The 13,252-nt window shown below is 40.0% G+C and overlaps 1 protein-coding gene across 1 annotated transcript in view; it reads right to left on the reverse strand.

Moving 5' to 3' along the window:
- The window catches only part of COL4A6 (collagen type IV alpha 6 chain), a 119,773-nt gene that overhangs the window by 67,851 nt on the left and 38,670 nt on the right, over positions 1-13,252 (reverse strand). Inside the window, exon 3 of the mRNA XM_069015375.1 lies at positions 7,227-7,310. Within this exon, the coding sequence (XP_068871476.1) occupies positions 7,227-7,310 (84 nt within the window). The remainder of the gene's footprint in view (positions 1-7,226; positions 7,311-13,252) is intronic.

Raw genomic sequence — 13,252 nt, forward strand, 5'->3', positions numbered from 1 at the left:
TTAGAAGAAGAGGACTCATCACAGTACAAGGCAGGGCGATCCAACTCTGTGCCGTCTGAGCACATGACTTTCAGGAGTCACCTCAGCTTAAATCCACACCAGTAGCACCTCACTTCTGAGAAGCTCAGTTTGAGAAAACTAGAAACTTCAGGCCAGAAAGGAGAAACAAAAAGGACATTCACTTGGTATAGTGAGACTACAGAACTTCTTAAACTAAGACCACTCACAGCATTGTAGGATGCAACAAGGAGCTTTTTAAATGCTCCATTTGCTTTCAAAATAGTGTAAAGACTTTAAAATCCTGGGTTAAAGCTCACATGAAGCACAATTTCTTGAACAGTGACAAATAGCTCTTCGTTGGGCTTTTCCAAGCCATCTGGAAGTGCTCTATGGAGCACAGTTTGAGGGCCTGTGTTCTAGTTGATTTCAAAGGTCCCCACTGCAATTACAAAATCTGCGGCCCTTGCAGGCAGACTGAGAAACAGTTTCAGGTCACAGAGCCACCTCACCCACCCTGGTGACACAGAAATGCTATGGATCCTGGTTAGTTTTGAAAGCTGTGGAAATCTTCTTGACAGGATACGTTTCCTAGAATATATTTAGCCTCGCTGAGTACACACGTCCTCTCAGACAAAACTGCAAAACAAATCACAGAGACAGGATTTGCTACCAGAGCCTCCTTGGTTACCCTGCTTAAACACAGTTGTTCACCATTACTGAATTCTATGATAAGATGGGGGCCTGTCCCCTCAAAAAGTCTTTGCAAAGAGATGATGTAAGACTGTACATATGAACAGGTTTGGTCTTGATACCCATTGCATAAGGAACCCTTTCAAATGCAATGAGATCGGTTTTATTTATGCTGTTTTAGTATATGGTGTGGTTCTCATTAGAGAGCTAAGCTCAGTGTATTTAGGTTGGGTCAGGAGGACATGTACAATAATTGTTTAATGCTACATTTGGCAAAGTTTGTTTTATTCCTTGAAAAAAAAAAACCTTGGCAGTTGTTAAAAAAAGCAGCTGGCACGTAAGTTGTTTGACTTAGCTATTACCTCATTTTCTTCCAAAATATTGCCAAAACTTCTTAATGACAGCGAACAGATGGTCAACATTTTTCAATGTTATAGATAATCTTCTTCCAAACCAAATGATGGCATTTTATACATTTAACCAGAAGGGAATTTGAACAAGAATTAGACATTATTTACATATATTCCATCTTTACAAAAATAACAAGATAACAACCCCAGTACTACTCGTACCTGTATCCATGTTTGGTGCATTTAGCACTGCTCACACCTTGGTATTGTCAGTTTGAAAGAAATGGCAGTATCTCACAGTCTGCTTTGATTTTAGCTGGTCAACCTGCAGGCCATGGGTATCGAAATGGCAGCACTATGTCTCACAGTGATTATCAAGCCAGGGAGTAGGAAGCCGCATAGAAAGAGAGAGAAGTTTGAACCAACAGCATTAAAGAATTTTGTCACCAGGAAATATGTTTGTGTAAAACATTTCTGAAAAAAAAATTTATTTCGTTGAGCCAACACTTCCAAAGAAATTGTGTTTCATCAGGAAATCCCTAACTGTTCCAAATAGAGTGATTAACCGGCCAAAGCAGAATTCAGAAAACCTTATTAAAAATACAATTTATAATTATTACAATTTCATAGCAAAGAAACGTCAACCAATCTTCAACTAATTATCACAAGAGAGACACTTTGTACACCCAGTATTAAGTTGAGGGGATTAGTTCCAGACAAAAGTTAATCTAAGATCTCTTGCCAATGCGACATTAGTTTATGCTAGATAACAATTAGATTAATCATCCAAAATTCTGACCTCAGGTTATGCTGTTCACTGCATGGATGTTGGGGATCTGTCTATCTTTTCTTGCTTGTTTGATCTGCAGTAATTGTATCAAAAACTCTTTGATTGCCCAGAGATAATTTACACAACATTTACTGTCATCATTTTAACTTCAGAAAAACTGTGGGGAATCGCATGTATCTCTGGGTACACTAACCTTTCATTCAGATAGCAACCACATTTGTGAACCAATCTCAGTCAATTTCTCCTACTCACGATGCTTTGCTTCACCCTGCAGTGTAGTCTTGGAGTAGACAAACAGGATCTCATTTGAGTGGGACCAGGTCAGGGGATGGGTTTCCTGCCATACCTGATGCACTCCAGTGGTCCTTTCTTTATTGGACCAGACTCAATTCAGTGTAAAGTGTCCACCATGTCCCCAGAACCAACTGCCTCATTCTACAGATACACCCCCTTCCAACCACACCAGTTGCTAGAAACAGTCTCTGTGGAGATTTTTCAGAGACAGGAAAGTGGTTCTATAATGCCATTAATAGTTTTCTAATTGATCGTATCACAATGTCTTAATGGGCTTTAAAGAACACATAAAAATATATCTATTATTTGACATGATTACATATGACAGGAAAAAAATATATAATTAGCAACATAAAGTCTTCCCAATTTACAGCACTTCTAAGCTGTAAAAGCTGCCTGGGACAGAGCCTCTCCTGAGTAATTTGTGAAGCCCTGGAAACAATTTTAAAATTTTTTTTCCTTAATTTTTTTTTTTGGTGGGGGAGAGTGAAAAAAACCGAAAGATTAGCTCTATCACATGTTGAGCAAAGTTTAAAACAAACTCTAATATTGTTATAAATTCCAAGATAAGTGAACAGGCATCAGGAGAAGGTATACATGCAACAAAGACTGTGTCTGCTAGTTTATCTTTGTGAGTGTTTGAAAGTTGATGACATATAAAAACAAAAAAGCCAACATTATTATAAACAAATGCAAAATGAGCTGCCAAATGAAATGGTGCAGGCTGTTGACTATTTAGTGCTTCTTGATACTCTGCAAGTATGGAAAATGCCTCCTGTTCCCTGCTGACTTATCTGCAGTGCATTTCTTAGCAAGACAGCCATCAATACAGCCTGAACCTTCCAAAGGACATTATCCCTGCCCACAAACTGTGGACAAACAGTGAGCAAGTGGAATGAAAAGCACTCTTTAAAACAGTAATTTCTTCTGACAGTCCCAAAAATGTTCTAGCTGTAGATCACTCACCTGCACTGAAACTGAACACATCAGATATCCAGGCTTGCACTAGATAGGGACTTGTATGAAAATTTACATTCCCCATCTGATATAACTTATAATTTAATATGGTTGCCTTTCTTTCACCTTTCCTCTTGTGCTTCATAATTTAATATAAAGCACTTTTTCTACCCATAAGCTGTTATTCCTAAAGATGACTGTATGTAAGTCTGTCCTGGGTTGCAGTGTATTCTATTACCATCCTCATGAGCTGTTGAAATCAGGTGGGGCAGTGTTTCCTTGCCTCCTCCCCCCAGACTATCTTGCTGTTCATGGCCCATCATTGTCCTGCTGCATGACTCAGAGATAACTCCCTCCGGACTATCTTCTGTTAACGAGCCTAATCAACACTTGGCCTCATGACTCATTACCCCATTGTGAGATGCTCCACCCAGAGGGAGGAACCAAGCATCCCATCCTGGATATAATCTGAGATTCTGAACACCTGAGACAACCTTCCCACTGGATTTCCAGAGGACAGGAGCTACACAGCCACCACTGGACCTTCTGAGGAAGAGCAGGCTCTTTTTTCTACAGGATTACCACTTCAGGAGGACTGGAGCCACCATTCTATCAGACTGCTACCACCACCCTGAATAACAGGGTGTCTGGTTGTATCCCTGACTCTGTCAGTTTAACCCAGTGTTTTCTGCCTTTATTTTTGGGGTTTTTTTCCTTATTTTATTTCCCTATTAAATTGTTATTCTGACTTGGGTGTCTCCCACTAATTTGTTTTCAAACTAGTACAAAGTCTTGTAGGCAAAAGTGGGTTCAGTGTAAATTTGTATTCAGACTGTCTCCCAAAAAGATTGCCTGTACCAGGGTTCATTCAGGTACTATCACAGCAGAATTCCCTTTTTAAATTGCTTTAGTTGGATAACTGGTATCTCAGCTGGCCAGAAAAATGGGAGTAGGGACACAGAGATTTAGAAGTCCCCCACATTCACCTAGAGACTCCAGCTAGGCAGGGGCTTGTGTCATCTCTGGGATGCTCCCTGGCATTTTCTTCACACATTAGCTTTCATATCAAAGTCAGTACAAGTTCTAATAATGCAGTTTAGGGAAATGGAACAACCAGATCCAAAACTCCTAGTTTTAAAATCAGTTTCCTGGGCTTCACTTGCTATTACATTTACTGTTACACTATTATATGATGTGTAGATATCTTTTTGTGCACTTAAGTAGTAAGAGTCACACATTCCGTTTAACCTTTTAATTTGACCTCTGAGGAAACCTCCAGACAAGGTCCTAGCTGGGACCCTTCCGTGAAGGTAACACTTCTCCACTAAGAAGTGGACTTCTGCACAAATCACTGGATTGCTACTCACAAATCCTTACAAGATAAAAACTGATAAAGAGGGGAGAATGGCTGCAATGGCCCAGGAGTTTGACCACTGAATTACACAGAGACAGGCTTTTCATTAACTTGTCATCAGATAAAAGAACCAACGCTGAATCATTGGCTAAGATGAAGAATGCTTCCATAACAGATTTCTTCTTGCGCAGGCTTCACAGTAAATTGGATCATATTCAGCTTCAATGCACAGCCTAAAATGGGTACAAGGCAGAAATCTGGCTTTTCAAATGTAATGCAAGCATTTGGAGAACAAAACAGGAATTTTGCTCTTTTAGATGTGCCTTACCACTCTGCTAGGAGAGCTCCCTAAGGGGCTGCTAGACAAGCACTGTACCACCCTTCCTGCAGAAAAGAATCTCAATTATTCCACGAATTGCTGACTCACTTCATAGAGATTAGTATTCTAACAAGCTCAGTCTTACAGATAGGGAGATTATACTGGTTTGTTGAGTTTTGGGGTGGTTTTTTTTTGGTTGGTTGGTTGGTGTTTCTTTGTGGGTTTTGGTGGTTTTTTAATATATCCTGCACATACAGCAACAATCTATAGCAAAAAACAAGAACGTGGGCACATGTGGATTGCACATATCTACATCCCATTTCTAGAAATATCTCTCACTAATCAAGTAGTCTTAGGCAGTTTTGATGTTTTTATTGCCTAAATAGAATTTTTAAAGCTTGATCTGATCAGAAGTGCATTTAAGGACATTGTCTATATTATTTTCATTAAGCTGTCAGCTTACTGTCATTTTTCTTCTGCTTTTTAGCTATTTCCTTCTTTTAAAAAGAAAGCTTAGCTTTATTCTGATCTGGTTAATTGTGCAAAATTTACAGCTGAAACATTTTTTTAAACAAAATGCGGATTCAGGGCACTGGCAAAGTCCTGTCTCCCTTTCTGAACTTAAAGGCTTTGCAGCAGTGGAGAAGCAGCTAGGCAGGAAGCCAAGGAATTAGCCTCAGGCTGTACAGTATCCTGCAAGAAACAAGCTGTGCTGTAGGATACATAATCACACCATCCGCTTTCCCAGTTTAGCCAGTCACCTCCTTATCCTCTGGCATGCCAGGCCTCCAGTAGCTGCCTGCAGATGTCCAAGAAGGTGTCAGGAGGGCTCAATATACTTGATGGAAGTAGTGTTGTAAAAGGGAAAGATTACCACTTGCAGCAGACAGTTTACTCCATGGACAGGTCTCAGTAGGATGGAACACGTGTTTGAAGGACTGAAAATGCCCTACCGATATAGGTCACATAAGAAACAAGCTAAAAGCCAAACGAGTTCTCAGGTCAGCAATGAAAACAGCCTAAAATCTTTGTGACATCTTAACAAAAGAGATGCCAAGAGCTCAAACTGCAAGGTCAACAGTGTTGTGGCCAGTTCAAACAATCAAGTTGGACCCCAGGAATGTAAAGAGACAGAAGAATGATGCTCATTGCTGTCTAAAGGTCAAAGCATTTACAGGATATTGTGTTCCAGAACCAAACTAGGTCTGTCCCTTACTGTATCTAATCACAAAAGGTATTGAGCAATTCACTTTAGCTCATATTCTAGGGTATATTGAGAACTTCCTTGCAAAGTTCTTCTGCTTATCTGTTTAGACATGTTTTCCCTCTACCACATGATGAATCAAAAGAATTTTTATATTTCCAGAGCAAACACATCATCGGTCATCAATTAAGCATTCACATTCAACCCTGTATGCAATTAGAAAAACATCATTTTTAAAACAATCATTTTTAAATAGCAACATTTTCCTAAATTCAGTCCTAGAAAGTAATGCCTTGCATATACACATACTGTGTCACTGAAATAGACAGGAAAAAAAAACAGGATTGCTGGTATTTAAGTAAGACTTAATTTCTTTTGTTTTCACTCGGAGGATGAGTTTTCAATATGATTTCGGGGAGTACAGCTGATTAATTAAACAAGACAACTAGTATTATTTCCCTTCTCTTTAAGCTTTTCCAATTCCTCAAGTACCTACTATGTGCTCTTTCCTTCTTTCATCTCTAAAAAGCAAAATCTGTAAGATTCATTTTCATACATGCTAAAATACTCTAGAGCTTAAGATAAAACATTAAGTAGGTGGTGTCTGGACAAAAATTAACATTGCAATTGAAGGCAGAGTGAAGTCAGTTATTGCATTCCCCTAAGACAGGAGATAAGCAGCTGCATTACGATAAGTTATAGTCTTTTCAAACAATCAAAAGAAATTAAAGATTTTTACGGAAATCTTGCTCAAACATTTAGTTTCTTCAAACAAAGACTTCAGAGAGAGAGACTTTAGCTACACAAGCAACTTTCTCAAAGGGAATTGCTTAGATCCATTCCGAGTTATTATTCCTCCACAACCAAATACTCAAGTCAAAAACACTTCCACAAATAAACAGAAGTTATTACAGTAAGGCCTGGGCAAAATCTGTACTGGAAGCCCACACTACTTTGATTTTCCTAATTTTAATTGTTGTAATCTACTTAAAAACCATCTGACTTCTTTTGAACTAAGGCTCAGATCCCATAAAGAAATAGGATTCTATTGAAGACTCATTACAAAGCAAGCCATTTGTAAATCTTTAGAACAGCTTTTGAAATCTTGGCCAGGGACATTTAAAATGCAGCTGGTTTTCATCATTTGTCATTTCATGAGGTCATTAGATTGAGAATTACACATATTAACATGGGGTTTATTTATTTATTTATTTCTAGAAAGATTGATAAGAGGCAAGGACAAGTTATATTACTGTAAACAAACTTACCCGTGCACCCTTCTCTGGAAAACATTTGCATCCTGCGCTGCAATCGCGGCCCCCACATGGCCCACTGTAGGACTTCTTTCCACCCTAAAAAAAAAAAAATTTAATTTCTTAACTATCTCTTAGCTGAAGATCTTCTTTAATTAAAATACTCGGTTTCAACACTTTTCACCTACATTACCTTTGTTGTGTGAATTTGCTGGGAAGTAATTGGGCAAAATACAATTACATTTTAACTTCTCCACAACTGGGTCATTTTCAGAATCACCAAATAAGCAGAAAAAGTTGGGTTAGAAATTCTTCGGGGACAAGTGAATTTACACAAGTTGGTGCTATTCTGCAAGGTGCAGAGTGCTTCCTAGGGCTCTCAAACCCATAAAACTAGATGATGTTTTGAGATACTCAGTACACTATTAGACTAGGATCATAATTGGTAACCGCAGCTTGTGCCTCAGCCATCCTGCATCAACAAGTATCTCTTCATCAGTAGGAACTATGAACACTAATTTTGGGACCCTTGCATGTTTCTAAGAACAAGAAGCTGCATCTCTGAACCACAAGAACAAAAGCTACTGGATGAGAGAAAATGGCATTTTTAACGAAGAGCACATGTGCAAGGAAATGTGTAGGAAACCACCATGGATTTGGATTTAAACTGAAAATATATGCCAAATTTGCTACACTAGCATTAGTGATTTCAAGAATAATTGCAGTATTTATGTCAATCTGAAGTCCCAGTCACAAACTTAATTCCTAGCTAATAGAGCACATGAAAGTTAACTACATGAGTTTAGTTTAGAGAATTTGATCTGCTTGCACATTCAACAACTTTGAAGGACTGGGCTGCCCAAAGCCCTGCAATGCTACTGACAACACTGTAAATCCTGGAAAAAGGTCCCCTTTAGCACTGTAGTTTTGTCACTACAGTGTGACAAAACTCTCTAAGGTGTTGTCACCCCTCTCTAAGGAAACATTCACTGTCCACCATGCTCATGTACAGTCCCTAGGGTTTGAACTTCTGAAAGGAAAAAACATTTAAGCTTCTCATATCAAGGTGACCAAACTAAATGTCAAAACAAGTTCAGACTGGAGCTGAACATTTCCTTACTAGAAGCATTCACAGGAAATATCTTTAAAGCCTTTAAAATTTCCTGACAGTGAGGAACGTGAAAAATGAAAGACAATTCATGCAAGCTTCTCAACTTTTGAACTTCTTTGAATCATCTTTCTCAGAGAAAGTAACTAGTCTTACATCACTTGATCATTTTTCTGCTGAAGGTAAATAAAAACCTCTATACATGCTGATGTTTACACCATTTTGCTAAATTAAAAACCTTTGGTTTTAGAATGAACAGCTATTAACAAAAAGCCTTAAATCCAACCTCCCATACTTCCCTATCCAGAAAGGAGCATTATCTCTTGCTGTAAAATAGTTGTAATGACCTTCAAACAATTCTAAGAGGCATCAAGCATTAAAAAAAATGCTGTGAAACCACTTTGCAGACTTTTTGGCAGTTTTGTTCAGATGAGGCCCCATTAGATATGGGGCTTTTGGACTACTCATTAAAATCCTATGGTAGATCTACCACAAAACTTGAGCTGAAAAGAGAAAGACAGCACAAGAGAGGCACCGTAACAGGAAACACACCATAGACAATTCTGACTGTCAGCAGCAGGAAATAAAACATAGAATGAAGTAGAGGTAAAAAAAAAAAAACAAACCAAACAGCAAACAAAACAAAACCAATCAACCAGCCTATGAACTACCTAATAGCAAAGAGAAGGAGACAAACTCTATCTAGAGGTTATAAAATAGACTGTAAGAGCATCTCCAAACTTTCTGCTCAGACAAGGAATGATCGCCATGAACTTGAGTCTGCAATGCGAAACACCAAGGGCTCCGTACATGAAAGATGGTCCCTGTCTTAATGGACACCCTGCTGAGAGATTGTTTCTTTGTGAACTTGTCTGCAGAGCGAAGTGCTCCGAGACACAAATTTTGCCATGCTTATATGCACATTTCATAGTGGAAATTTGGACCCATTGCTAGGCAATGTGTATATCTATTCCTGACATTTAACCATACATTTAAACTCTTCACACACAGCTTTATGCCTCCAGGTAGTCAGATTATGCTTTCCCAGACACTTATTCAACCTTAAATTCTTCAAAGATTTCAACTTCCAATCAACTTTTTCTCCAGATTATTCTTTGTTCCAGCAGTCATTTGCACAAGCCTTTGGGGCCCATGGTTTTGTCCATTCAGCTGTCTCCTATGAGTGAGCACTTGCAAAGAGGCTTCCTTTCACCACAGCTCTGAATTCCTCCAAGGTCACTGCCTTGCAATAGTCAGTGTCTTGGAGCACTAATCTCCTGTCTCTGGTGGCAGATAGGTCTTTCCCAGTGGCAAAGGCTGGACAAAAATCTGCTATTCCTTCAATCCCCCTGGCTCCTGCTGCTCCCATCAGTGATGTGGTTCATAAATAAGGCGGCACTCAAAAATCCCACTGAAGTCAAAAGAAATATTTCTCTTTAATTTACTGGAAGCTGGATGAAACTCTCACTGAGCTTTGTTAAAAACTGAAAATATGTCTGTACTTTGTGTAAAATTGTGTTCACCCTGTACTTCTAGGTTTCTTTTTCACAGCATGAGGAGTCATTTTGCTCACTTGTGAATGAAGGCATTTGGAAAGGAAGCAAAGCAAAGTCAGTTGGCTCCAAACCAGGTGTCCATGTCCTGAGTATTTTATTTAGGGGAAGTAGCTGACATCAGACACTCCATGACTACTTAAATAGCAAACAGACGTGTGCATAATGTTTGTGAACATAACTCTAAAGGCTGCATATAAGATTCTAGACAACACTGTTCTCTTCTGAAAATGTTTAATACATTTTTCCATTCACATATATGAATGCAAGGTCATTCAAACATCTAGAGATTGTAACCTGACCATGTAAACATGAGCCTGTCATACTTGTTCTGTGTATGTATTCAGGGAAGAGATTTTTTCCTACTGCTCTATGTTTCACATTGATGAATATGCTGTAGAGAAACAATAAAAATTTTAAAAATAAGGTTGTTAGTTATAGTGGTAAGCACCACCATTATAACAGAAATTAATGAAACCATTTTCATTTCAGTGTATGGAAGCAGACCAAGATCTTGAAAAAACAAAATAGCAGCACTGCTACAAAAATACATACTTTGAGATTTAAATAGCCATAATATAAACTGAGTAACATACATACTGATTTTAACTGAGTTATTTCAGGCTTACATAAGAATCACTACCATGACTTCAATATAGAAAAAACCCACTTTATTTAAGAAGTATTGGTACGAGTGAGAAACTATTATTAAAAGACATTCAAAACCAAGAGTCATTCTAAGGACAGTTTTCCTCTCCTGCTTCTGGTGTACCTCTATCAAGCATTTATGCACAGTTGATTCATGAAGAAGTAGTGGCATTTGAATCTTTCCATTGACTTCAGCTTATTCTGGACTGGAGCCAAAGAGAGTAAAGAGACCTGACAGCTGTGATGCCATACGAGGTGTCCCAGAATGTTCATTCCAGCTTCTCTAGAGCAATATACAAGGCAACAGAATAAATGTACATGACCTGGAAGGACTTGCCTGCAAATCCAAAAATTATACCTGCAGCACTGGTAGGAAGCACAGCTCAGATGCAAGAGCTAGGGCTCAATTTTGCATCAAAACTTCTGCTCTGTTTCAAAGGATCAACTGCAAAAGACATAAAAATCCTGTCTGAAGACAATGACTTCAATCAGACAGGAAAATGAAGCCAGAGGAACAGGCTGAGGGCATGTTTGGGGGAAGGACCACAGAAAGGCTAAAAACATCATCCTTATCAGGGGGAAGTTAAAGTAGCAGTGGTGGAAATGGGCAAAGAAATTGGAAAATTTTAGAAAGAATGGATTCCAAGGAATGGCAGCACACAAAATTAGAGTATGTAAAGTACTCCCAAAAAAACAGCATACTCGTGATAAAAGAAGAAAAAGGGATGATGAGGGAAAAAAAAGCTGACAATGATAAAAGAGAAAGTGAAAGAATCTCTAACTTACATAAAGAGATATGACAGGGATGAAGTTTCTTTCCCCAACACTTATCTCCAGTAACTTCCCAACTCAGGTTAAGGACTGCTCCACTACAGCAGTACAAAACCATAACAAGAAACTTCATAATTAAAAGCTGGAAAGGAAGTATAATGAAAACTTCTGGAATCTTCAAATAAACAATTTTTATATAATTCAGAGTCATATTACCTGCTGATGACTAATATGGAAATTACATTCACAGTACCGGACATTCAGATACCCTCGCAAAATTTCACTGCATAAAAATTAGTGAAACCTAATATCTCTGTTCACTTCATGAGCTGCTGTGATAACCTCATTCATTTGAGCCTTCATGGCTTTTAGGAGTTAAATTCATGAATGAAGACTTGGGTGGTGACATAATGGCCATCCACACATTCATCAGAAAGGCAAATGCCAGAAAAGTGAACAAATTTTATTTAAACAGTGTTCTCAGTACCCCACTGCTGCTCAGCAGCACTTAATGTGGCCATCAGTAACTGAGAAGGTACAGAAAAAGACCTCTGGCAAGAATATATAAACCAGCAACAGGGGTGACTGTCAGGGACAGAACACTGGTTTGCCCTACACTAACCAGTCAGAGGAAAGGACAATCTGACACAACAGCAAGTGTGTATAAGCTTCCATAAATATTTGCAGAATTGAAGTTTTTAAGCAGAGGGCAACATCCTTCCAGTTACATTATCAAGTCAGTCATTAAACACTCTGATGTCTCATGCTTAATGTTGGGTTTTTAGGAGTTCTGCTTTTGTTTTGGGTTTTTTTTTCCTCTTAAGGAACTTTTCCCATACGTGTTGCTAGGAGACAATAAGGACTGGATATTTAGGAGAGACAAAAGACCTGGCCACAGCTCGGGGGAGGGGTCCAGCTGGCTACTCTCTCTTTACCTGGGGTTTTCTCGTGTAGGGCAGAGATGCCATGAGATTCTGGAGGAAAAGGGTTGGCTGGAGCCCCTAGCTCTCTGGTGCTCTCAGCATTCAGAGGGGCGAGAAGCTGTGGTGGCTGTGGGGAGAATTCATCACCACTGCGAGGTTCTGCCTTCTGCTGCCTTCCTTCTACCGTGAGTGGAGCTCTGCTTGCTGGAGTGACCGTTTCATACCCTACCTCACTAAAAGAGGGGCTTTTCACCATCTGCTGAGGTGCCTCAGGGGAAAAACCCCGGGATCCCGAGCCCACCTTTCCCTGCCATGCTGGGAGCCCGGCCGCCACTGCCCTGCCCCTGCCGTTCCTTTGCCACTGCTCTGAGCCTTCGCTACACTGCAGCTCCACACCCCTTGCCTGCCCAGAGGTCCCGGAGTTCCCACCTACAGCTCCGGAGTTTGATACACCTCATCTACCACCCGGGATTTTGTGCTCATTCCTGCTGCTCCAGTTTGCTGCTCCCGAGTGTCCTGCTGGGGCACGGGGATCAGCTGCCCAGGGGGTTTGTGAAGCTTTTCTTCCATCCCTTCCCAGCTCGGCCAAGCCGCCATTACCGCGTGCTCCCTGAGCTCGCGGCACAGCGCCCCCTGCAGGCGCGGGGGAACCATCGCACCCGCCCTGCCCGGCCGGGAGCCGCCAGCGCCCCTGCCGGCTGCGAGCGGAACTGCACCCGAGGGGAAGGTGCCGGCGGCCGAGAGAGGCTGGCGCTGGGCTCTGGCTCTGTTTGTTGTTGCTGCCATAGATGTTGTTGTTTGTTTGACTTGTTATACACGTATAGATATATATAATAGTAAAGAACTGTTATTTCTATTCCTCATATCTTTGCCTGAAAGCCTCTTAATTTCAAAATTATAATAATTCGGAGGGAAGGGGGTTACATCTTTCATTCCAAGGGATGCTACTGCCTTCCTTAGCGGACACCTGGTCTTTCAAACCAGGACACTTAATTACCAGAGGACTACAGTTTTGAAAATGAAAATGAGTGATTAAGA

Source organism: Aphelocoma coerulescens, chromosome 4A (genome assembly GCF_041296385.1).
Source record: "Aphelocoma coerulescens isolate FSJ_1873_10779 chromosome 4A, UR_Acoe_1.0, whole genome shotgun sequence".
Taxonomy (NCBI): domain Eukaryota; kingdom Metazoa; phylum Chordata; class Aves; order Passeriformes; family Corvidae; genus Aphelocoma; species Aphelocoma coerulescens.